The 27304-nt window shown below is 41.0% G+C and overlaps 1 protein-coding gene across 2 annotated transcripts in view; it reads left to right on the top strand.

The window, feature by feature from the left end:
- LOC124593590 (DNA polymerase theta) overlaps positions 1–27304 on the top strand; it is a 338073-nt gene that overhangs the window by 253298 nt on the left and 57471 nt on the right. For both annotated transcript variants that reach the window (XM_047131990.1, XM_047132069.1), the window contains 2 exons: positions 6073–6359; positions 26913–27136. In XM_047131990.1, the coding sequence (XP_046987946.1) occupies positions 6073–6359; positions 26913–27136 (511 nt within the window). The remainder of the gene's footprint in view (positions 1–6072; positions 6360–26912; positions 27137–27304) is intronic.

Raw genomic sequence — 27304 nt, 5'->3', positions numbered from 1 at the left:
TTCTAGATCATTTCTGTCTCTTGATTTAGAATGTTAATGGTGATTTCTCCTCCACTTTTTAACATTTCTGCTGTGATTGAGTCTTCCCCAGAGGCTTTGTTGTTGATCTGTTCTGTGACAACCTTCTAAAATTTGAAAGGAATAGGATGTGTTGAATTGTTGTTTCTTTGCACTGGAGATATTCTCAGCCACCTGTCTCTGGGCTCTTCACCATTAATCAGTGTCATGAAGTACTTGGCTTGGATCTCACAGTTTTCTTTATTGTACAGTTCCAGATTACCATTGTTTCTGTCGAAGTTCAAATTAGGTGGCTGATAGCCACTTGCATTCTGCTTTAAGGCCCTTTAAAAATCCCTGCTGTTGTTTCTTTTAAATTCTGACTCAATGGTCTCTGTTTCTTATATGAATTAGGCTATTTTTGCTTTACAGAGACTTTTGCAGCCTACTTTCATAATTTTTATGCTCTGAGTGTTTATCTTTTGTTTTGTCAGTGTATCATGATTCATAGGTTATTGCTCTTTGGTTGAATGCCTTGTCACAGTCTTCAGTCCACCTCAAATGTTTATGCCCACTTTGTAAGGATGCCACATCTTTTTGCAGTATGTGCCATATTTTTACAGATATCCTGCTAGTTTTCTATTTTTCCTTCCTGTAACAGCTCTTGAAAATTGATTTGTTTTGCTTTAGCTTTTCAGGATCAGTACTTATGATTTTACCCTGATGAAGTTTTTTCTTATTTCATGCAAGAAATCTGATCTTTACTTGCGTCTGAGTCAAAATTGGCTATTTTCCTTACTTCTACATGTATATCTTTTGTAATAATTACATTCTTCTTCCTATTATTATTATTATTATTATTTTTATTTATATTCCATGAGTGATTTTCTAGATATTTTGCTCCTGAATATAATTAAGCTACTGAAGATGTCGCTTTGATACTGCAGTTCTCAACAATAATGACTTATGTTGTAAGTAAATTAGCATTCTGAACTGATAGAACGAATACAATACAGATAATCATTTCAAGTATAATAATTATTCCTGTCACGTGATATGAAGATCTAAGGAAACTGGGCATGTGAGTAAAACTTTGGAGCTGGTTGCAGAAAGCTGTGGTCCTTCCAACAGCAATAGCAGTGATGAAGTCAGTGCAGCCCATGGATCAGAAGTGAAAATATTGTGTCCCTGTTCCCAGTATATTGTCCATTACTTTATGTTATCATTTGCTATGTGAAGTAATAATAATAATAATAATAAAGAATAAAATAAAAGTCAATATTATTATTATTATTAATAGTAATAATAATAATAGCATGCTGTTGCTTTGTTGTCATTGTTGATGTGGCCTTCAGTTTGAAGACGGATTTGTTGCAGCTCTCCACACTAGTATATCCTTTACAAATCCCTCCATCTCTTTATAAGTGCTGTGACATACATTCATTGCTTACTGTAGTCAAGTGTTGGTCCCCCTCTACAGATTTTATGCCCCCCCCCTCTCTCTCTCTCTCTCTCTCTCTCTCTCTCTCTCTCTCTCTCTCTCGCTCTCTCTCACACACACACACACACACACACACACACACACACACACACACACACACACACACACACGGACTTCCCACCTTTACCAAATTAACTTTTCCTTGAAACTTCCTGGCAGATTAAAATTGTGTGCCAGACCTGGAACATTTGCCTTTCATGGGAAAGTTCTCTACTGACTTAGTTACCTAATGTGATTTGTGACCTATCCTCAAAGCTATATTTCCAATAGAATCTCTCTGCTACCTTCTAAACTTAACAGAAATTTTTACCTAACAGCTTTCATAGCCAATTGTTTCCAGAATGAATTTTCTTTCTGCAGTGGAGTGTGTGCTGATCTGAAACTTCCTCAGAGATTTGAATGATGTGCCGGACTGGGAATATAACCTGGGAGCTTTTCATGTTCCTAGCAAAAGTTCTATTGACTGAGGTAGCCATACATCATCCTCACAGTTCTACTTCTGCAGGTACATCGTGCATATGTTCCAAACTTTACAGAAGTTCTACTGTGTATCTTGCAGGACTAACACACATGGAAGAAAGAATACAGCAAGAAATTGTGTAGCTGTAGAAGACTAGGGAATTTTTTCCAGAACGGATGGGAGAAGTAGAGCTGTGAGACCAGGTTGTGAGAGCTGTTTGGATAACTCAGCTGTAGAGCACTTTCCTGCAAAAGGCAAAGGCCTCATGTTTGAGTCTCGGTGTGGCACACAATTTTATTCAGATTTCAAATCTGGTCACACTCTGCTGCAGAGTGAAAATTCAATCTGCAAACTTTCCTTGATGTTTCAGAATGTGTCCAATCAACCTGTCCCTTCTTTTAGTCAAATTGTGCAATAAATTTCTTTACTTCCCACTTTGATTCATACCTCTTCATTATGTATCCAATCTATGTATCTAATCTTCAGCAGTCTTCCGTAGAAGCACATATCCAAAAATTCTGTTCTCTTCTTATCCAATGATGATGATGTATAAAAAAAATGAGAAACATGGAAATATCCTGGAAATAATTAACACTATGAATTATTCAAGCTACAAAGAAAAGAAAAACAACAAGCATAATAAGGAATGTTAAAAGTTGTTTTTTTGTAAAAATGCTAAAAATGGATATTCAAGATGATGTCATTAAAAAAAACATGAAATTCCTAACAGGCCTTCAAGAACTGCATTAAGGGCTATCACAAGCCCAGTGTTGACTTCAAAGATGTAAAATTGGACTTAACAATACACAGAAGTGTGAAATACCTAAGTCAGTGGGGAAGACTCCAGAACCGGTGAACTTTAAAATGTTCTAAATCAAAAACCAATCAATATTTGCAAGTAATCTTTAAAGAAATCTGAAAAGCAGAAAAGATCCCAGGAGGATGTAGTATGACCCAAATGCACCCTTTGTGCAGGAAGGTTCACAAGCAAGATGTTGACATCTACAGAGCTATATCTCTCTTATCAGAGGCTTCTAAAATATTCTCAACAATATCCATAACAGGATGTGATCTATATGTGTCAATCAACTGGGTGTATATCGAGGTTGGTCCAGAGACAGAAAAGCCTGCTGTAACAGACTTTCAGTCTGAAGCTTATAATTAATAACAGATTAATGAACTCTAGTGACATAGTCTTAATATTTTTTTTTTTTTTTTTTTTTTTTTTTTTTTTTTTTTTTTTTTTTTTTTTTTTTAATTGACTCTGTTAGCGGAGAAACCTTAGATAAAGTCATCCATGTATTTGGAGTTAAATCTAAACTGACAAACTTAGTCCATGAAACCATCAAAGAGACAATCTCTAACGTAAAATCCTGACCTTTTAAAATAAATGCAAGCATGCAGAAAAGTTGATGGTTTACTTCCATGCCTTTTCAGCTGTATCTTGGGAATAAATCTCTGAATTTGGAAATAAAAGGAAGACAAAATATTGCCACTCGTGTAGACAAGAAAGAATAAAACAATTGCAGTAAATAGCTTGTCTTTTGCAGATGATTTGGCATATTTTCTGAAAGCCTCAGAAATACAGCAATGCTAGTCAGTCTCATGGAGAAGATGGCCGACATGTCAGGATTAAGAATCTTCCTTAAATAAAACAACATGTAACAAATAAACTACTGGAAAAAAATGCGACATCCTCACGACTGTGTTCAGTGGCACTAGCGTAAAATATGTGCAAACTGATCGGTCATAGTGTTAGTGATTCCATTTGTCACAGTTATTGGCTATCAGATGTTACTCACAAGGCCTTTTTGTGCACATTCTGTTTCAATTTTGCAAGCAGTAACTCTGCTGAGTTTAGAGGTGAACAGTGTTTGAAACATTATTCTATGGTACAAGTGTGCCCCACCATTGAGTATGTACTCCTGTTGAACACCTTCAGGCTTTTCAATGGGGCTCACATTGTGGGCCTGCAGGAAACTGAATGGTCTGAACATCCGCATGGTACTGATGCATGCCAAGACTGAAGTATTGTGCAAACAGCGGTGCCCGACTGAGCATTAACCAGGAAGGAAATCTGAGCACTTGTTGCACCTGCTGTATCATGAGAGACCACTGGGAATTGTCTGCTTGCGGCAGGCATAAGATCACGCATGCCTCTGGCTAGGCTACCACTGACATCACAACACTGCCTAGCATGGCTACTCTGATGTCGTGAAACAGTTGACTGGGGATTGGAATGGCATTCTGTTGTCTTCAGTGATAGAGCAGGTTTTCTCTGTATGGGAGTGATGGACATACGTACACATGTATGGCATATATATGGTGAGTGTCACTTCCAGAGTGCATTCATCTGTAACATATATGTCCCATCCCATGATTCATAATGTTGGTGCCCTCATTTACAATTCAGTCACATTCGTTCTTTCTACATGATAAAGTAACCAGTGTATGCTGTATTACAAAGACTGTTACTCCCATACTTTTTCAGCATGACAATGCATGTCCACATATGGCTGCTGTGATGCAATATGCCCTTCATGGTGCACAACATGTGCCGTGCCCAGCAGGAGCACCCGATCTCTCATCAATGAACACATACGGGAGATGATGAAATAAGAACTTACTTATTCTCCAGGACTAGCAAGCACCATTGCCGAAATGCAATGAAAGGCCCAGGTTGCTTAGGACAGTCTATTGCAGGATGCCTTTCGGCACCTTTTCGATGATTTGCATGAAAGGATACACACCTTTGTTGCTGCCAGAGGCGACTATTTAGGCACCTTTTACTATGATAGGAGTGTTTTATTTGGTCTGAATTTGTTACAATATAATCCTACAACAGTGAACTACCTCTCGCCTCACTTGTCAGTAAAAAGACCTTGTCCTTGAGGGAGATGCATTTGTTTTCTGACGATATATAGAAAGGGGCACCAAACTCTTTTAAGAAAATATGTTAGTTCATTGGAAAAAGTAAAGAAATAAATATTTGATGAAAACAAATACAATCAAGGAAAATGGTTTAGAATAAACTTCTGTAGAGGATAAGATGCTTGAAATATAAGCAACTTACAGTGTAATTAGGAATACCTTCAACTGCAGAATTTTTGGAACTTAAGGACCAACAACGAAATACATCAGAATGTAGGAAACAAATCAGAAACAACAATAGATTTTTATTCTTTGGATATATTTACAGAATCGATGACAATAGATTGACCAAAAGGATCTTCAAATATGAGTTAAAACAGCCATCAAAATTCAAGAGTTCAAGTAAGACTTGTAAAGAAATAGCATAAGGAAAGAAATAATGTAAAGCAAAACATTTAGAAGGAAACTTTTAAAAATAGAAGATTTGCAGGGGTAAAAGGAAAAGGAAATAAGGCACAAAGTGGTAAGAAGAAAGGAAGAAAGAAGCGCATTGGAACAGTGTAAGAATTCTGGAAGAAATAATGAAAGATGGACAGACTGGAACATGGTTGCAAGAAGACCTTAGTGCAGAAAACAGAATGATAGCATACAAGAGATTAATATCCAGTTTAAAATTAATGTATAAACCAAACTAACAAAAATATTTGTACTATAAGTATAATAAAACCATTGTGATCACTGAAAAAATGATTCTGCCATTAAAAATGAAAAACACATGACTCTCTCCTTAAGAATCTGGAATAATGTTTCATCCATCAAATTTCTCTTCATTTTTCATGCTTGATCTTCTTTCCTATTTTGTTCAAGTTTACTATCTTTAATAAAACAATTCTGACTGGCTCTTCATTGAATGTTATTCATAGTTTGTTAACTGATGTTTCACTGATTATGTAACTGCCATACATTTCACTTATTTATCCATGATTTTCAGTCAGTTGAAGTTTAGGGATGTTGATTTTGTTGCTCATATGAAAGGCATGGAAATACTCATCTCTACGTGCACTGTCATATAAGAGGGATCAAGTTGAGCTAATAAGGTGGGCAGTTGAATAATGTGGAGATGGGAAGGTGGGCATGTGGGGGGGGCAATAAGTACAAGAATTTCTCTCATATTCAAGCACATTTTATTTTTTGGATTGCCTTTACATCTGATGTAAATAAAAATTAATTTCTTTCCTTCCAGAGATACAACTGATTGCATTGATATCATAAATGTATCTGGACATGCAGATATCTTTTCCACTTTCAAGAGTGAACTTCAGCATGTGAAACATTTTTCCATCTCATTAGCCTGTGATAAATATGAAACCGAAAAGCAAACTGCAATAGGCAACAAAATATTGGGTAGGAAAAGAAAGAAGGTAGAAGGGGACAAAAGTTCACAGTTTGTGCATGGTGAGCGACGTGCTGTTGGCATTGCCATATGCTGTGGTGGTTATAATGTTTATTACATCTCTCTGCTGGATGAAGGTAAGTTCATATTGAAATAATATTACAAAACAGTTTTTTGATGGCTGAAATTTTGTCAGTGTTAATATGATTTTAGGTACATTAGTAACTCATGTTTCATTTAGAAAGACAGACTGATTATCACTCCTTTATCAACTATAATTCTATGGAGTTCTTAGTCACCTATTGTCAAGCTTTACATCATCTTGTGTTATAGCTCTACAGTTACATTACTGTGTTCATGTTTTCACACTACTATAAGATTTGCTTGTAATCTTGAGCAGGTTCTTGTCTCTCTCTCTCTCTCTCTCTCTCTCTCTCTCTCTCTCTCTCTCTCTCTCACTTCAGAAGCATGTCTTTACCAAGCCACCAGACAGTTTTTTTTATATAAAGGATGGGGCCCCTCCACGCCCACACCAACGTGGTGACCAAACCAAAAGTTCTACTGTCACCTCCGTAAACATGTTAGTTTTTGAATCAGGCGTCACAGGATGCGGGCTGTGATGTTATCCATGCGTCTGGGTAAGGCTACTCATTAACATGGTCCATCAGGAGATAGAAGTGGTCAAAAATGATGGAAGGGTAGCGGTTTTAAGGGCAGAGGAAAAAAAGTACCAAGGCCAGCGCCAAGCGAAAAAAACCTCTGCGACAGTAGGACGGTTAGTAAGGGCAGTAGCGGCTTGCTAGCTGCGACAGAGCATGCAAGGTGAGGTAAGGTTAGCGTGAGGTATTGTGCATCGTTACCTATGTGCGGCATGTTCGTTAGCTGGGTCAGTCCGGGTGCTGCAGCTGGGCTTGCTTGTAGTCTCCCGGGCCGGCCGCAGTGGCTTCCTCCCTGTAACATAAGAGCTCGGCGCAGCAACTCATGCATTGCTTGTAGGCCCTCTGCTGCGCCTTGTCGTCGGTGACTTGGTGCAGCTTCATCAGGCTGGTGCAGAACGGCAGCGATCGGCTACCATTCAGCGTCCACCTCTACTGCACGCCGCAGCCCTTCCGTAATGTAGCTTCCATGTTCGGAGAACTGCGCCATTTCAGCATCGGAGGAAGTGTTACCGTTCGCTCGTGCTTGTGCGATGAAGGCTGCCCTTTTGGCTTCTCGATCCCTTGCGGGGCCCGGTCCCGCAGCAGTCAGCGTTGCCACCGGTTCAGCTGGGGCGGCGGTTTTCTTCTTTGCACCTGTCACCTGCGGTGCTGCTGGGGAAACCGCTGGGACAGGCGCGCGAACGTCCTTCTGCGAGGTCGCAGGAGTGTTCGCAGGCACTACTGCGCTGGGGCCTTGGGCGAAGACTGCACGCAGTTGCCTCAAGGCCTCTTCCTTCTCTGCAGCCATGGCGGCTGCGAAGGCAGCCCTCTCTGCCGCAATGACGGCTTTGAGGGCTGCAGTGGCCTGCTTCACGGCGGTGCCGAGTTCGAGGTCGCGTATCTTCTTGGGAGCGCGGGCTGCGTCCTGGCTGCCCATTTCTGAGCGGTCGTCCCTGCCCCTGGCAGGTGGAGCTGCTGCTGCGCTGTCCCTCTGCTGCGCCGGGCTGTTCTGCACCCTACGCCGTTTCCTACGTCGTCTTCACTTCTGCCGCTGCGTCGGTGCGGGCGCGGCCACCTCACCGCCCCTGGCACGGCTGCGGCTTGAGAAAGGTGCACAACCACGCCAACTGGCGACGTGCGGGCCGCCACACCGGACACAGGTCGGCAGAATGTTGCTGCCGCGGTCGCACGCGCGGCTGTCGTGCTCCCCTGAGCACTTGACGCACCGCGCCGCGTTGCGGCAATACTTCGCAACATGGCCCTCGCCCTGGCACCTAAAGCACTGGGGCAAGGGGTCCATGGCGGTCGGGAGAGCCTCTGTCGTCACCGGGAAGCCCAGCAGCTTCCGCAAGTCGAAGATGTCGCTCCCGCCGTCGACCGTTTGCACGGTCACGGCATAGAGCGGCGCCCTCTTCCTGTTGGTCCGGTTGTGCAACCTTGCGGTTGCATTACCAAACCCGGCTTGCAGCAGCCCTTCCCGGACCGCTGCCTCATCACAGCACCAAGGTAGCCCCCTGAGGAGTGCCTTGGTCGTCTTCATCCTTCCAACGGAAGGTGCCTTATCACGCGCTGACGGTGCGTCGACGATGTGATCGGCTACTGCGACCTTGATCGCCCTGTGGTCGGCCACGTTTGCAGGCCGAACGCAGATCAGCGAGTCTGTATCGACAGACTCGTAGACCACCTCGTTCCGAGCGCAATTGGTCATGGTGTCGAACAGCGCCGCCCACCTGCCTTTGCACTTGATGTACAAAGGGGGGACAGGCCGCGACTCGTCTTCTCGGGAGTTCCTTGCATGGTCGGCAGACTCAGTGAGTTGCACAACCGAAGGACCCTTCGTAGCGGCAGGTTTCCTCTGCGCACCCTTCTTTCCCAGGCTGCGGGGCGCGGAACATGACAATCTGCACGCATTGTGAGAACAACGCACGACAATTTGCTCTCCGCGGCGCCCTCAGCACAGAAACCTCTTCACGAGCTCTCAACGGCCGAGTTAGCGTAGCGCGCAACGGCAGCGATGCGCTCGCCTCGCCAGCTCAGGCCGCTCTGGTGCGCAGGTGCCACCAGACAGTGTGATAAATTCCACATAACTTAAAAATTGTTTGCAACATCCTGTGATAAATTCCACATCACTTAAAAATTGTTTGCAACATCCACCTGCTCTTCTTTTAGAGTTCATTTGGAAGCTGAAAGTAAATAAAAAAGAACCCCAGATGACTTTTGACAATATAATAATCTGCAAATGCCACACACACACACACACACACACACACACACACACACACACACACACACACACACACACACACACACACAAAATCAGTGCTCTTGACATTTGATAGATTTATATATAAATGTAACTGTGTTTGTATTCTACTTGCAGCATTTCCATTCCAAATACCACTACAGTGTTACAAGTTCAGAAATAAACCCCCCGTTTTTTGTTTTTTAATTATTCACTCTAAATGTGCCACATCAATCATGTGGTTTGTTTTTCAGAGAAAAAATGTCAAGTGGTCAACAATTTACCTTCTTGTAGTTTTTCGTTGATTTCAGAAGAGCCTGGTAAATTTCTGGAATTATGATAGAAATTGACACAGTACATACCTTGGACTAGAAAATCAAACTGGAGTGATTATTCTCAGTAGCATTAAATCAGAATGTCTGAGCTAAACTTGTTACCAATAAGTCTTTCTTGTTTTTCAATTTTTTTTTCTGTCTAGCCACACAGTCTTGAGGTGTCTTGCCAAGGTGTGTGCGACTCCCCCCTCCCCCGTCAGAGGTTTGAGTCCTCCCTCAGGCACAGGTGTGTGTGTTGTCCTTAGCATAAGATAGTTTAAGTTAGATTAAATAGTGTGTAAGCTTAGGGATGATGACCTCAGCAGTTTGGTCCCATAAGACCTTACCACAAACTTCCAATTTCTTTGCTATCAAAGTGGTCCACCAAGAAGTGGTATTACTTCAAAATCAGTCATTGACGTACAAGTAAAGTTTTTGGACAGCTTACTACTTTCCATCTTTACCTCTTCCATCGCGCGCTTGTACACACACACACACACACACAACACACACACACACACACACACACACACACACAAAATTGTTATGACTCAAAAGATAATCATTAATCCAGTACTTGAACTTCTTTTTACAATTTCGTCTTTTTTCTAAAAATAATAAGAGCTGCTGCTAGCAAAACGGCCATTTTGATGACTCGAATAGTGTGTGCTCCTATCTAGATGTGTATGGAATTATGTGTGTCCTCTTGTTGAGGAAAAAAGCATACAACTACACAAATGCCTTTTTTGTCATGTGAAGTAAGTGCAGGCATACAGCAACTATGTTCGAAGCACACAGGTCTTAGTGCACCTTTAAGATCCCATAAAACACTGGATCCATTGGGGAACCATCATTATCTGTGAATAAAGTACTATGTTTTGGAGCAGCATCAGTGGTTTAAAATACTCACGCTTTTGATAACATTCACCATCATCATGTTTAGGAGTGAAAACTGTTGACTACTAGTAATGTAAAGTTGTTCTAGTAATAAACATGAAACAGCAGAGCCTAGGATCTTTAGAGTCGGACTGAATCTACACATGCATAGGAAGGCTACACAAGCAGTGGCCGGCATGGCAGGCCTGCATTAGTGATGGGGGCCTGCACTACCATCAAAACTGCCACCTCCATGTTCCTATTATCATCAACCATTATTTTTTATTTTTCTTCAGTGTCCAAAGACTGCCCTAAAGCCCTTATAGTGCTTACCCTTGATCTCTATTGAATGTTTAGTGCCCTTGTCAAATATTGACTGTCTTTCTTATAACTGACTCCCAGTACATTGTTGCATAGATCAAGCTACTTGTTCTTACAACAGTGATGTGTTATTTCTCAGGACAGTGTTCTGCTGCAGTCAACTTGTCTAGCTCTGTTCATTTTTATGGATTGCCTTTTTAGCACAGCACTCTGCAGTACTGAATGAATGGTTTGCTCCATGGAAATAATACCAAATTTACACTGAATACACATATCATACATGCAGTTAAGGCCTAAATAACATATCTCAAGTCTTCAGAGTGAGATAGAAAACTGATCTCAATCGATACTTCTGGAGGAAATGGTCTACCTTTCTAGTTGTGCCACAGAATGGAAAGAATACTGCCACTGTGATGTCTTCCACATAGGTCCCAAAGTAATTTTCACCAATTGCACTTGAAAGTATAATTGGTATCATTCTTCGATAGTTATTGTACTTGAACGTATGTCTTATATGCTTCATTTCAGATTGGAGATATATCATGTCACTTTCTATAGAAAGAGAATTGCGAATTATTTAGGAAAAAAGTAAACAACTTACTGAAAAGCACAAGTGCTGTGTTATCGATTGTTATGCAGACAAAAGGTACAAAGCTTTGGTACCTTTCGGAATGAACTTTCTTTTTCAAGCTTGTAGTAAAAACAAACAAACACACACACACACACACACACACACACACACACACACACACACACACACTCTCTCTCTCTCTCTCTCTCTCTCTCTCTCTCTCTCTCTCTCTCTCTCTTAGCCATATACACACATACACTTGTCTCCCTATGTTATGCTCAGTCAACCACCAGCTCTATTCCTGGCCCATGTTGGGTGTACTGGGGTGAGGTGGGTGTGTGCAGTGGAATGGAGAGAGGCGGAAGACAGGGAGCGAGTTGGTTGGTAGATGGCTGGGCACATGATTCACAGACTGGGGCATGAGATAGCAGCACACAACTAGCTGACACAAATGGGAGGTGATACTGTCCCATACAGACACATCGGCAGTTATGAGAACTCCCCCGCTCAATATGCTGAAGGTCTTACTCACAAACAGATCTCCTGTCCCATATCCCCCCACACACACCTAATCCTCACATCCATCCCAAGGACCAACCACAAAGAATCACCCCTTGTCACCAAAGACCAACCAGGACTGGAACGACTGAACCATATCCTTCGTCAGGGCTTTGATTATCTATCATCATGTCCCAAAATGAGGGACATCCTACCCAAGGTACTTCCATCCTCTCTCAAAGTGATGTTCCTGTACACACCCAATCTCCACAATGTCCTAGTGCATCCCTATGCCACTCCCACCCCCAATTCCTTGCTACAGGGATCATACCCTTGTGGAAGATCCAGATGCAAGACCTGCCTGATCCACCAACCCAGCACCACATACTCCAGTCCAGTCACAAGCTTATCCTATCCCATCAGAGGCCAGACCACCTGTTAAAGCAGCCACGTTATATACCAGATCTGCTGCTCAGTGGTTTACATTGGCATGACAACCAACCAGCTGTCAACTAGAATGAATGGCCACTGCCAAACTGCTGAAGAACAAGGGAAAAAAAAGGTGGCAGTATTACTTCCATTGAATGATTATATGTCTAACAGCAAAATAGTAACCTTCATTCAGAATTATGGGTTGGCTAGTTTTCTGTCCCAGTCCAAACACCCTATCATTAATTTCAGAGTGCTAGATGTGCTGGTATTCCCTAAGAATTGGGCCATATTTATGTTGCACAATCCATTCACACAGTGGTTGAATATGTGCTCCATATAAAATAGAGGGAGTTACGCAAGTCAGCTGTGGCACAACATCACTGAGAGAATGGCCTCAAAACACTGTTGTAAAAGATGAAAATCATAACCCATGCAAAAACTTTTTGGGATTCAGTTATAAAGGAGTCAGCCAAGGTTTAATTACAGCTTATTAATTTCACTAGAGATAAGTGGTACACACTTGGTATGATATGAACACTCTGGACACCAAGCTAAAACAAAGGACAATCCTTGAAGGCTGTAGAGAGAAGATAATGGCTGTTCCAAGATTTGTACTGACCCCTCACACTTCATATTGTCATGTGGCCTCATGGTGTGGTGGATCTGCCACATGCAGCTTGGAACTTAGCAGGCACTGTGGTGAATTGTGCATGGTATTAATCAGTCTCACCTGATTATCTTAGTAACTGGAAGAATGCTATTTAATTTTCAAAATCTAAACATAAATATGTTTTAATCTTAATAGTTTGATGCCAGTGACCAGTTTATTGATTGCATAGGTAACACATTCTTCATTAACCAGGGTGGACCAGATGCCAATGGCCATCTCACATTTGTAAGATGCCGCAAGTGCCACAAACAATGATGTTTCACAGTCTCGTTGAAAAGTCCTCATGGATATCTCTGATTATCCACTCTCGTTGGTACACACTGTAATTATTTGTATCATAGTTAAACTGAGATGGCCTGGGAAGTAGCATTGGTTAGCCATGAACAGAACTGCGACAAGCCTTCAGATTTAACTAAGAGGCCCATTATCCTATTATAAACAGTAGTTACACAGGTACCTATTGTTTTAGACGACAGCACATGAAAGACAACAGTATCAGGCGAGCGTCTTCACCTACATGCATTTTAGAATACCTCCATCAGCCATGTTAAATATAATTCTTCTCATGAATCAAGTGCTCAATATGAAGATAAACTTTACTCACATTAGCCATTTCTAGAACTCCACAAATCTACCTCAAGCATTTTGTAATTTATAAAAAGCACAACATGGAAAAATAATATTTAATTAGTTTTGCATGTCTTTTGCTTATGATTCTAAAACACACTATCACTCGTCTGTGCATAATAAACTGAATAAAGGATCAGGATACAGCACTTCCATCACGCAAACAGTCGGCTGACTTCATAGTTAAACTTTGAAGACACAATATCAGAAATCTTGCAGGCACAAAGCCACACACTGACATCATTTACCCGTCATGTTGAGAATGCATAATGACTCAAGAATGCAGTCCTATTGTCATTCTAATAATTGTCACAGTTGAAAATTATTCTTGTACTCTCATTCAAAATCACTTCTTACTTTTAGACAATACTGTATGTACTATTTGCGAAATAACCTGTTCCTACTGAGATGGTATTGCGGACACTCGGAGCAGCATTTGAAAAGTGATAGTACACAAAAAGTACTATATTAAATCAGAGATGAATATTTTTGTGGAGCTGTGTGAACTGCCTCTGTGGCAACTCTCTAGCAACTTATTGTTCAAGTGTGCCAACACCTTAACTGGTGCCCCTCTTCCACTGAAAATTGCTTCCATGCTCATGAGTCACATTATTGGTACTCACTTATTACTATCAAAATAATTAGTTCTTAACCAGAAGGTTCAGATCTCGTGAGACTATTTAATATCTTTTGTGATGTCTAGATCTATAGAGTAGCAGACTATTTCTTCTTTGACACAGTCATTCGATGCTCTTTTAAGCTCCCGAAGAGGTCTACCTATGCAATGGTTGTTCTAGAATATTTAAGATGTTTTCTGTATTCCTGTGCAAATGCCACGCCCAAATAACTTCCAGTAGCACTACTCTCACACCTTTCTACTCTTGGCAACTAACCACCTTCCCTATGTAATGTTCAAGCATCCACCTGCCTAGTGTCATTTCAAGTTCTCCCTGTTATGTTCATTGGAGTACAAAATAAATAGCTTCTTCATATTGCTGAATGGATGCATGTAATTCTCTTCAAATTTAGGTGAAGCTTTTAAGTTATTACTATTATTATCAAATGCAAGTAAAAAGAAAAATAGCAGAGGACACATTTATACATTACCGTGTAACTAGTTGCTACATTAGAAACTTCCAATGTTTTTGTAAATTGTACCACCTCTAGAAGATTCTACACGTAACTACTTTGGCATTTCTAGCAGTTAGTTCTAGGTACTGAAAATGATGTCTACAGCTGTTTAAAGCTTCAGAATTATAATTCAGTTGATGTGACTTCAAAGTCGAGAGGATAATATTCTGCCAAGCCATGACTGCTTGCCCACCATCCATAATTCATGTAGACAGATCAGAACTGAGTCCATAGTGCGCACATCACAGCACTGATATCTTAGATGAACTCAATAGATTTTAGGTTAGCTAACTTAAGGGTGGCATGTAAACATCCTCATGTGTGTGGAGTGTTCCTCAAACTATTCTGACACAATTTGCAAGCTAATTGGTACTTCTGAAGGTAGAGATTACCTTCAGCTTATGGCGCACATGAAGTGCTTGCCATGGCAAATGAGGGACCAATGCCGATTAATTGTAAATAATGCCATAGATGATCATATATGGCCAATTTTTGACCACTTTTTCAGAATATGGGGACCCTTTAGCTCACCAGTAACTGGTATCACGGGAACGTTCTATATTATTTTATGCTGTTTTACAACTGACATCCGCTACATAGCAAAAACTTGCTGACTATGAACACCAGGTCAGCCTATTCTCTTTTGATCAGAACATGGCTTGTAAATAGTTTTCAAGGGTTTGCCAATGGGTGACATGCAAATTCCACAATATTTCCTCAGAGCAACTGTCTGACATCTTTAGGTGGTTGAACCTTGCTGGCGCTCAGTCGTACCTAGCCACCAGCAAGGTTCAACCACCTGAAATGTCGGACAGTTGCTCCCAGGAAATAATGTGGAATTTACACCATGCCATCTGGTGGAAAACCCATGAAGACTATTTACAATACATCTGCCAGGAAAGCTTGAAGAGTTACAGAACATGACTTGATTTTGTTGCACCTGATAATGCAGCTATAATGCTGCAAAACTGGTTCTTGCTTGTAAATAAAGTTCTTACAGCTGAAGCAGTTTTATCTTCAAAATGCTATCACCAGTAATTCCTACAGGTAGCGATTATGGTCCTTACATGCTGTTGAACAAATACCTACATTTATTGCATTGAAAGAAGAGGTGTTATAAAACGTCAGAATTGATGGGATGCTCTACATGTAGTCATTTGTGTGCAGCAGAAGCTTATTGGAAAGTGAAGGGATAACTGAAGTGTTACACAAAGCAGCTAGAAAATACTTGCTAATAAAATCATACCGAACTTTTTAGCTTGTTGAAAATGGGATTTCAATGCTTACATTTTCACCTATGAATTAATTATATTTGATCAGTGTTTACAGAACTACAGTTGCTGGAATCTCTGTTGAATTAGCTCCACATGTAATTTGTTGTACAACTGCTGACAAGGAGTTATTGAGAACCCGTGAATAAATATATTTTGGTTATATTTTAGTCCAAATCATCTGATTAAGCTACAAAAGATGTACTTACCACTTAATTTCATTTTATCTGACAAGGTTTTTGAGAAATGATTGGGATTCATTTCACTGTATCTACCAAGTTTGTGTAAAATCTGATATTTGAGCTCCTGATATTCATGTGGTTGCTTCTCTTCAAAAGTTTCCCTGATTTTCCTACAGGTGTTATCTATCTTTTCCCTAGTCGTGCATCTGTCCTCTAGCCATTTTGCACTTTCCATCAGTCAAATCCTTAGATGTTTTATATTTGCTTCTTTCAGGGATTATATTAAAGTATTATCCAAAGATTTCTACTAGACCTTTTGTTTTTACCTTCTGCTGCCTTCTCTATTTAATCTCTGAAAGCTACCCATTCACTTCTGTTTTATTCCTTTCTCCTGTTTCAGTCAGTTCGTACCTAATGCTCACTCTGAAACTCTCGATAAACTATGATTCCTTCAATTTATCCAGGTACTATCTTGGCTAGGACAGAGTATTTGCTATGCTGTTCACAGTAACTTACTCACATTCCTATTTTCTTATTTGTTGCCATGCCTATACCTGCATTACTCCTATTTGATTTTGTATTTATAACCATTTAATCAGAAATCCTGTTCTTCCTGTCCTTCATACTTTACTAATTCCCACTATAGCTAACTTCACTTTATAAATTCTGTAACCTTCCTACCTGTTTAAGGGAACTACCATTCTCTCCTCTGACCCATAGACTGTCAGTTTTGTTTTTCCTTAGTAGTCTCTGCTTGGAGATCCAAATGGGGAACTATTTAACCTCTGGAATACCTTACCTGGGAGGATTCCATCATCATTAAGACACGTAGTAGCACTGCATTCTCTTGGAGAAGAGAACAGCTGTAGTTACACGTTGTTTTTGTTTTTTTCCCCAGACGTTCACATCAGTCAGTCATCCATGCTGGGGGTCCTCCTAGATTTGTCTCACCTGTCCACATGTACCCGTCTATTGTGGTCGCACCTACTATACAAGTATTAGCATCACTGAGTCTCACAATTCATCAAACTCGGCAAGGTTAATAGGGGACCAGGGTGGGGTAGTACTATTAATTTCAGAAGTGTCTCTTTGCCGTTATTCATCTTTTATGCCTTTATTTGATAGTATGTTTCTCTTTATAGGTTTTGAAGTTAATTCACTTCCACTGGCAGATTTTTGTTTTCATCATCTGCTGAAAGATGAAAACAAAAGTAATCAGTGGCAATTTTCACACTTGTCCTTTTTGCTACAGGTATTTGTTTAAAGATATTTTCCAAATATAAGATAATAACTAAGGGACCTGTAAATTTGATTTTTCGATAAAATAATTTACAAATGAGAATTAGCCTGTGGTATTTGCGGTGTACGGAGGTGACGCAAGCCAACAATGGGATTTGTCATCACATCCTGTAGTGTCTCAACAGAAATGGATTCTGATGCCACAGATAGCCGATTCGAGCTTGTCCAGTGTAGTGGGATGTTTCTGTTAGACAGTGTCGATCTTTCTGGAAGACTGTGTATTTCGAGACGCCCCACAAAAAGTATAGTCACAAGCAGTCAGATTAGGAGAGTATAGAGGACAGTCTATCTCTGCAGCTGTAAATTTGTAATAATCCAGTGCAGTGACTCTATTCCTGAATTATTCATCAAGAAAGCAAAACACCTGTTCAGTGCAATGTGGTTGGCCCCATCGTGCATGAACCATTTGGTGCCTGGTTGATCCTCCAAAACTAGCTGTGTGGCAAGAAATTATTCCAAAATTACAACATAATGTTCACTAGTGAAAAAGGGCCAATAATGCCTCTGCTGCATGCTGCAGCCCAAACACCTACTTTGGAATGATACAATTATTTTGCTTCACACAAATAGGGATTTTTGAGAACCCCAAAATTGTTAATTTTTCAATTCATAACTCCATTCATGTCGAAGTCAGCTTCATCTGTGAACCAGATCCAGCCAGCATCAACTTCTCCATTATCAATCATTTTGAGCATCTGATTCACAAAGTCAGCCTTCCGTCACATAACTTGCACAGGTATGACGTGGTGACTTTAAATTTTGAATGGAAACGTGTAGGCTCTGTCTCAATATTTCTGCACGATAGAAAGCTTCAGAACAGTCTCTGTTGCAATCCTTCATATAGAATTCTGTGGATTTTGCTGTGATGACGTTATCAGGTGTAGCTACATTTTGTCTGAGGCTATCATTGCCTGCTAGATCATCAGCCACATTGGCTATCCACTGGAATTTAGTGAAGAGCTTGTGAATGGTTTCTGCATTGGGTCCTTCCAGGACATTAAACCATGTTTGAATAGTGTGCCTTGTTGTTGTGTGAATGTGTTTAAATTGGTGGTATTCCAGCACCAGAAAAACACTTCGTACAATGGGATACATGATTTCAACACTTTCCTTCAGTACACTGACCGCCTTTAATGTTTCAGTGGTGGAACTGATTACTCTCAGCTGCAGTGCACTATTTGTGATTACAGTGCCATCTGTTAGCAGATTTTTGAACTATTTCATAACTTTTGTGCAACTCCTGTTTAAAATTCTTACAGCTTTCACAGTAAACAATCTGTTTGTTGCACCTGTCTATCAATCTTAGCTTTTGAGATAATTAATTTTGAAGTCAGGAACAACTTTTCAGGACACCCTGAAGGAGGACTGTTTATAGTGTAGCCAGGTTGTGTTTACAAGCTAACTATTGTCTGCACCTGAACACTCTTGTAAAATTTGTTGAGGTACCCAGATAAACCTATTATTTTGAGTGGGAGACATGAGTAATTCATGAACGAACTGTACAGGTGCAAAAGGGGCCCTGGTGAGAATAGGCATAGTGTGGGCATCCTTTGTAGGCCATTTAATTATAAGGCGTAGATTTTCATGAGCAAAAAGGAAGTTTATTTGTTCTTGTTCAAAGTATAAATGGTCTCACTCACGTCAGTTTGTGAAATCACAGTGCTCATAAGATGATGATGAAAACAACCTAGAAAAAAGAAGCAGGAAAAGAATCATGTCATTGTTAGCTGAAAGTGGAGGCAGAGAGTGCTTGTACCCAGAGCTGACATGTTTCGGCATTGGCCAGCAGTCAACACATTATTTCTCTTGCACTCTTCCTTCTGGCTATTCAAAACAGGTCCATAGTGGGCATGTTGTCAGAAGACCATGTACCACAGGAACAAACTAATTCTTTGTAAGTGACAATCCTGCTGAACTTTCCAGGAGCATAGTAAAATGAAAAATTATAAGTGAAATGAAAAGTTTTTAATACCAATCAGACTAGCTATTTGATGTGCACAGGAGCAGTTCATACAGGTTGGATTGAAAGATGAATAGACTCGGATAGAAAATGAGGACGTTGTGTTATCTACTTATGGGCTGTCTCTGCAGAATGTAAATACACCATTAAAAATATAACGCAAATGGACAGATAAGATATCCACGCACCATCAGCAGCAGGAGTATAGACATATAAAAGATATTAAGGTTTGAAAGCTTTCAGACCCAGCGGCTCTTCCTTCTGGCAGAAGGCTTGAAAAAAAAGGAGGAGGGGTGAAGAAAAAGAATTGGTGAGGTTTAGGAAAGGGGGTAGAATTTGGAAAAGTCATCCAGAGACTACTGCCAAAATATGATGCTTGAGTTAATAAGAACAAAAAGCTAAGTGCATTATAGGTGATGGTTGGGAGGGAGCAGCATAAAATAGTCAGGTCAGAAAATGAAAGATGCAGAGAACTAAAAGGGAGTGAAGAAAGGAATAGTTACTGTAAACAAATGCTAAGAACAAAGAAATTGTCTCAAATTAAGGCCAGGTGGGTGGCAAAACAAAGGACATGTTGCAGCACCATTTCTCACCTGTAGTGCTCTGAGTATCTGGTGCCTGGGGGAAAAATCCAGGTAGCAAGTGTTGTGAGACAGGCACCAATGTCATAACTGTCATGTTTTAGAGAATGCTCAGCAACAAAATATTGACAGAATGGACCTCATTTTAGGATATCATAGCCTTGTTGATGCAGCTGATTAATACACTAAAGACCAGAATAATACTGAGTGACAAGTGGCGTACTCGTAAGTTGTTTTTTGGAGGGATTAGCAGTATCAGGATTGGATGTGATATCCTGGGAAATATGCCTTTGACCTAGGCTGGTGGGGTAATTATGCATAGTGAGGGTTGGCTTGAGAATGGTGGTGTATTGCTGTTAGAAAATGCGTCTGAACAAGTATATTTGCCTCAAATGCCAAGGCTGTATGAGAGGGAAAGTTTGACATGGGAAGGATGGCAACTGTCAAAATGTAAGTACTGTTGTTTGTTAGTAAGTTTAATGTGAACAGAAGTGTGTAATAGAACATTGGTGAAGATGAGATTAATGTCAAGGAAAGTGGCAGAACCACAGACCTTCACTTATATGTACTCCCTTTGTACAAATTACACAGCGTCTGCTGGGAGGATAATGATGGAGTCATCAGCCTTTAGGGAATGATGAGCCTGAAGTTGAGCAGAGGACAGGTTAGGGTCATGTTGTTTGTGACATGATGAAAGGTTGTGAAGCAATGCTGGATGCGAGGAATTCTTGGAAGGTTTTTAAGGGCTGTTTTTGAGGCAGTGGTAATGAGTCAAATTGAGATTGTGGTTGGAACTATTCAAGGCAGTGTCCAATGTTAAGTCTTCTGATGGAATGGTTTTGAGATTGGGCTGTGAAGTGATATTCCCAGTTGACGTTACATGTGAAGGAAAGTAAACCCTTGACCAAAGGTGCATGATTAAATACAGTTGTCATGTCCGAAAGAATAGACACCATATCCATATAAGTATGTAGTTCTGGCAACACTGGCCATGACCATCTTCTGTGCGGATGCACACATATTGCCCAAACTCTTACAGGACTTGGTAAGAATGTCTTCCTTGAGCAATGAGTGTGTTGGGATGGGACACTACAAATGTAGTGTGTGGACATACAAGGTGAGAATGTGGGTCTCGCGGGAGGCATGCACGAGATAGTCCCTGCAGTCGTGCTATCATCTGTGCCCTTGGTGGCTCAGATGGATAGAGCATCTGCCATGTAAGCAGGAAATCCAGGGTTCGAGTCCCAGTCAGGGCACACATTTTCATCTGTCCCCATTGATATATATCAACTCTCATTAGCAGCTGAAGGTATTAATATAATTCTAATTTCGTTCTAGACTGCTGCAGGTCATCAATGGTGTCTGTTCTTTTGGACATGTCGAAAAGAACAGACGCCATTTCCATATAAGTGTATACTCTCCAAACCAATCCGTGAGACATTGCCCAGACAATGGTGGCCTATTTTGTCACAATTACTGCAACCGCCAGTCAGTGTCTGTGTTTCCAGCAACTTAGAGCGGTTGCTCAGAGGAGCTGTTTGGACTTCTGGTCCACCTCTGATGCAGATTACAAATGCCCGTTTTCCATGTGGGAGCTGGATTCTGCATTTTCTGAAGCTCATGACACATCCCCTAGTCACAAGAGAATCCATTACAGTACGCTGCAGCACCTCACAAGACGAAACAAAGATATCCTTCTCACACTTTTTAATCCCAATTGGGCATCAGGTCACTTTCCCGACTCATGGCGTGAGGCCATTTTGATTCCTCTTTTAAAACCTGGGAAAGGCCAGACGTGAGTTATCATTATGTTGCCCTCACTAGCTGCATGGGAAAGACCTTGGAGTGGATGGTCAACCGTCGCCTTGTCTGGATCTTAGATCCAGGCAACTCCTTAGTCACTTTCAGTTTAGGTTCAGGAGGTATCGCTCCACCTTCGACAACCTGGCCCTCCTGGAGGCAGCTATACCACAGGGTTTCCCGCACTGGCATCACCTTTAGGTATACTTTTCGACATCGAGAAAGCCTATGATACTACTTGGAGGCATGGTTTTCGTCCTGTCTGATTGGTTTGAGAAGGAGAATAATGTCCCTCAAGGTAGTGTCTTAAGCGTGACTGTCTTTGATATAGCTATTAATAGCATTACGCTAGTAGTGCAAAGCCCTGTCCAGTGTACTTTGTTTGTGGGTGACTTCTCTGTGTTTTGCTCTTCTTCCAGCCTTGCAATGACAACACGTCAGTTGCAACTAACTCTTTAATGTTGGGATGGATGGATGGATGGATGGAGAACAGTTGTTTTAAGTTTTCAACCAATAAGTCTGTGTGTGTTCTTCTTAACTGTTCTTGTTCCATTCTAAACTGCCCCGAGTGGGGATGAGAGACTCTGTTCTTAATTTTAAAGACACAATGAGGTTTCTGGCCCTCATAACTACCTGTAAATTTACATGGTTGCCACATCTTAAGTACCTGGAGAAACGATCACTTAAGGCTCTCAGTATTTCAAAATGTCGTAAGCACAGTACATGGGGAGCCAGCAGGACTTGTCTGCTCTGGTTTTACAGGGTATTTGTGCAATCTTGGCTCGATTATGAGTGCATGGTGTATGGGTCTGCAAGACCTTTCCTATTTAAAGATGTTGGACGTGGTGCACCATGAAGGGATTTGGTTGCCACTGGGGCATTCAGAACAAGCCCTGTACCAAGTCGTCACACAGAAGCTGGTGATTCATGTCAGGTGATGGCTACTTAAGGCGTACAAGGTATATAAAACACTGTCCACACCATACACACCTGCATACCATAATGTTGCTCAGCTACCACTGGCATGACTTTTTTTGTAACTGGAAAAGAACAATGAGGCCCTACAGAATTCGCGCACAGGGTTACCTTTTAGAGATGGGTGTGGTTGGTCTTAATGTTTTACGTCACGGTTGGAGCAGATTTCCACCTTGGCTCCTCCAGAGACCCAAACTTACTTTAGATTTGACTAATTTTAAGAAAGGTAGTACACTGGATTTTACATTCCAATCTCTGTTTTTTAACATTTTAGATATGCATCACAGTTTCACAGTAGTTTATACTGATGGCTCGAAACAAGGGAATTCCCTTGGCTACTCAGTACTGTTCCCTGACCATGTCGTCAAGATTCACCTTCCTGAGGAGTATAAGTTTCCGCTGCGGAGCTTCATGCAATCCTGAAGGCATTGGAGCAGAAGCGTCGTATTCGGGGCAACCAGTTTCTCATCTGCTCCAATTCCCATAGTGCATTACAATCGTTCTACAACCTGCATCCCACTGAGGAGTTGGCCCAGCTGACATGTGACCAACTGTACTTGCTCCAACGGCGGGGTAAGCAGGCATCGTTGTGCTGGGTGCCAGGTTATGTAGGGATGCAGGGAAATGAACAGGCTAGTTGGGCTGCCAAGGAGACCTGCAAAGGATAGGGTGTAGCAGTGTGTCCTATTCCCTTTGCAGGCTGTCACTTCTGCACTACATAGGAAGTATATGCAGTTGTCGGATGAGATATGGCTGGTGGTGATGGCCAATAAGCTGTGGTTGTTGAAGTCAAGAACCCAGCTGTGACATTCCTCCTGTCAGTTGCTCAGGAGGGATGAAATGACCCTCCCGTCTTAGAAATGGGCACTGCCCACTCACACATAGCTTTTCAGTCTGGTGAGAGGATCCCCCATTTTGTGATGCTTTTGGTTTGCCATCTCTATCCCCCTTATTTTAACAGAGTGCATTTTATACTGTGATGCAAGGGCAGAAGCAAATATTGGTGGGGATCTACCCTCTATTTTAGCTGATGATGAGACAAGTGTGACAAAACTTTTAAAGTTTTGTGATGTGTCTGGACACTGGCCTAAACTTTTAGGCTGGGGGTTTTAGTGTGTTGCAGTGTGGCTGGCTCCTACTTTTTTTATCTTGTAGTCAGCCAGCCACATCCATCTGCCATATTGTTTTAGCTCCTTATACCACTTTCTTTCTGTGTATTTAATGTTTTACTAGTGACACAATACTTCATTCCGTGCTTCTGTGTAGATACGCTCATAGTTTTCTAACTTTCGTTACCTGTGTTGTATGTGCTGTTTTGTCTTCCTGTTTTTTGTATTTTTTGACACTCATCTAAAACCTCCATCCATCCACCCATTCAACTCATCCCTCATTGGGCATAATTACCTCACCAGCCTAGTTCAAAAGCAAATTTCCCAGGCAATCATATCCAATCCTGATACTGCCAATCCCTAGAAAAAACAACTTAGGAGTAAAACACTTGTAACTCAGTATTATTCTGGCCTTGAGCTACTTCAATACAGCTATGATATCCTAAAATGAGATCCATTCTGTCCAAAATTTTCTCCACCACATATAGAATAACTTTTTGTCACCTTCCCAATCTCCACAATGTCCTTGTCATACCCTATGCTCCTTCTGCACCCATTTCCGTACCCTATTTATGGTTCTTACCGTGATGGTCCCCACTGTAAGACTTGCCCTATGCACCCTCCTACCACCACCTATATCAGCTCTGTAACTGACAAAACGTGTACTAGCAAAGGCAGACCCAACTGCAAAATGAAACTTGTTGTATACCAACTGTTATGTAAACACTGTTTGGCTTTCTGCATGGGCATGATTACTAACAAAGTATTAGTTAGGATGCATGAGCATAGGGAGAAGGTGTATACTGGCAACACACTTTATACTGTTGCTGAGCATTCTCTAAAACATGACAGTTGTGACCTTAGTGTCTGTTTCACCACGCATGCTACCTGGATTTTTCTCCTGGGCACCATTTAAAATGAGCACCATAGGGGGGAATCGATGCTGCAACATATCCTTTGTTTTGCCACCCACCTGGCCTTAATTTACGTTAATTTCTTTGTTCTCAGCATTTGTCCACAGTCACTATTCCTTTCTTCACTCCCTTTCAGTTCTCTGCATCTTTCATTTCCTGACCTGTCATTTTTTTTTGCCACTCCCTCCCACCCATCACATAAAATGCATTAGCTTTTCGCTCTTATTAACTAGTGCACAATATTTCGGCAGTAACTCCTGTCTTGCATGTTACCCTATCTTCCACCTTTAAGCTCTCAGGTTGCCAAATCTTGTCTGGTGCAGTCTCCAACAATCAGTCTTTCCTTCTCATCCCATCATGTTAGTCTCCCGTCTCCCAGGGTTCTGCACAACTTTTCTGAGTTCTACTCCCTTTCCTAAACCTCACCAGTTCTTGTCATTCACCCCTTTTAATTCTCTTCAACCCTTCTGCACTGAGCAAGGTGGCACAGTGGTTAGCACACTGGAGTCGCATTCGGGAGGACGATGGTTCAATCTTGCTTCCGGCCATCCTAATTTAGGTTTTCCGTGATTTCCCTAAATCGCTCCAGGCAAATGCCGAGATGGTTCCTTTGACAAGACCTGACCGACTTCCTTCCCCGTCCTTCCCTAATCCGATGAGACCAGTGACCTCCTAAATCAACCCAACTCAACCCTTCTGCCAGGAGGAGGAGCCACTGGCTCTGAAAGCTTGCAGACTTTAATATCTTTTATATGTGTGAGTAGATTTCTTATCCATCCAATTACATTATGTTTTCACAAATTGATTATTTTTGTTTATAAATACACAGTACAGTTCAATATTGTGAATAAGTTTTTTGTATTATAGGAATGAACCTGCACTTAGTAAGGCATGATACTCCTCTTAAAATGTCACATGAATGTATTTTGTATTGAGTGTGCTATCATAAATGTGATAGCTGCCATAGAGAAACAGGAAAATTTGTAATTGATATTGTTAACCATATAGCAGTAGGAGAAGTGGTAGAAAGGCATAAAACTGTGTAATAGGAACAGATATTTAGTCAACATGGGAGTGCAGAGCTTGCAGTTGCCGTAAATATGTTTTATTGATACTTTTACACTTTGATAGCAGCACAAAGAGACAGGTTCAGCTTTGATTAAAAAGCCTTGTATGCTGTCATGAAAGTATCCTTGACATTCACTGCCTTTTATTTCGGCTCAAATGTTGAAGCATTCAAAATATATTTCATCAGCTTGACTTTCATCTGAACAAACCCCAGACTTAATGACTATGTTCTGCACCTGCAAATTTGTGAACAGTTGTTCACTGCAGTCAGTAAAGGTACAAACTTCTTTCAAAAACAATCAATGTCGTCTGATGAACCCCATTGTCATTGAGGTGGTTCTGTGAATAAGTGGAACTTTCATTTCTGGGCTCAAGGTAACCCTGCTCAGTTTCACAAGCATTTATTACAAAGTATTTCTATGGATTGCACTGGCATATTGTGGGATGATGGGCTCTTACTTCTTTGGTGATGACTGAGGTGCCACTGTCGTTGTGACATCTAAACATTATCTGAACATGTCAGAGATGTTTTCAGCTTGAAGATCCCTACATTTCTAAATACTGACATTCAAGATGAATGGTTTCAATGGGATCAAGGCACCTTTCACATCACCAGTCTACGCCAATAGTACAGTGTTTGTTTGGGGTTGCTAACACTGTTGCCTTGGTCTTTAGGCCTCTTTGTCTGTGCCTTCCTTTTATGAAGGTATCTGAAGGGCGCAGTGGACTGGACTAAGCCAAGGGCCCTAGCTCAGATCAAGACAAATACTGAAGAAGAAATACCAACATTCCACGTGAAACTTTTCTCCCACTGTTTGAAACCTACAGTAATGACACACTGAATGCATGCAGCAAAATTCACAGCATTTGACCATTATGATTTTTTAAAAGTGATGTTTAGTGCCTTTGCAATCCTGCTCAAAACATTTTAAACTTGAAATAAAGTTTTAAATGTTGCTTTATTTTTTCTAACTATTCCCTTTTATCAACAACACCATGTACTTGTAGATAGTATGAAATGTTAGGTACACAATACAGTCTCCATGTAATGAAAATAAGTCAAATGAAACAATATAATTGAACACAAAAGACATTTATCTCCTTTATATCCTTTCTCCAGTAATATCATGACCCTGCAATTACAAATTAATCTTAGTACTTTTTAGTTGTGGTTAATCACCAATCCTCTTGAAATATATTCCACCTCTTAGGTAACAGCTCTGATGCCATTCCTGTACAAGAAAGAATTCTGCTGCTTAAAGAAATGCTCACAAATTCCACTTGCCAGAAATCAGTAAGTGTGTTTGATGGAAAAGAAATGTACAAAGCTTTGTATAACTGCCTTGGTATGCGGCTTCGTGGTCTGACTTGTGATCCAAAGATTGCTGACTGGCTGCTTAATCCAGAAGGAAGAGAAAAAAATTTGCAAGCAATGGTAAGATTTGAGTGGCATTTCAGAACACCCTGTTAATTTTATTTCTTACTCATTTTCTAAGATACTTTAATTAAACTGACACAGATATTTGACCTGCAGTTATGTTCTACTGTCATATACACACATCGAAAAACGTTTTGCGTCACCCCAGTTCCAAGTTCATCAAGG

Source organism: Schistocerca americana, chromosome 1 (genome assembly GCF_021461395.2).
Source record: "Schistocerca americana isolate TAMUIC-IGC-003095 chromosome 1, iqSchAmer2.1, whole genome shotgun sequence".
Lineage (NCBI taxonomy): Eukaryota > Metazoa > Arthropoda > Insecta > Orthoptera > Acrididae > Schistocerca > Schistocerca americana.
The sequence above is the reverse complement of the archived record's forward strand: the minus strand, read 5'-3'. Positions and strand labels throughout refer to the sequence as shown.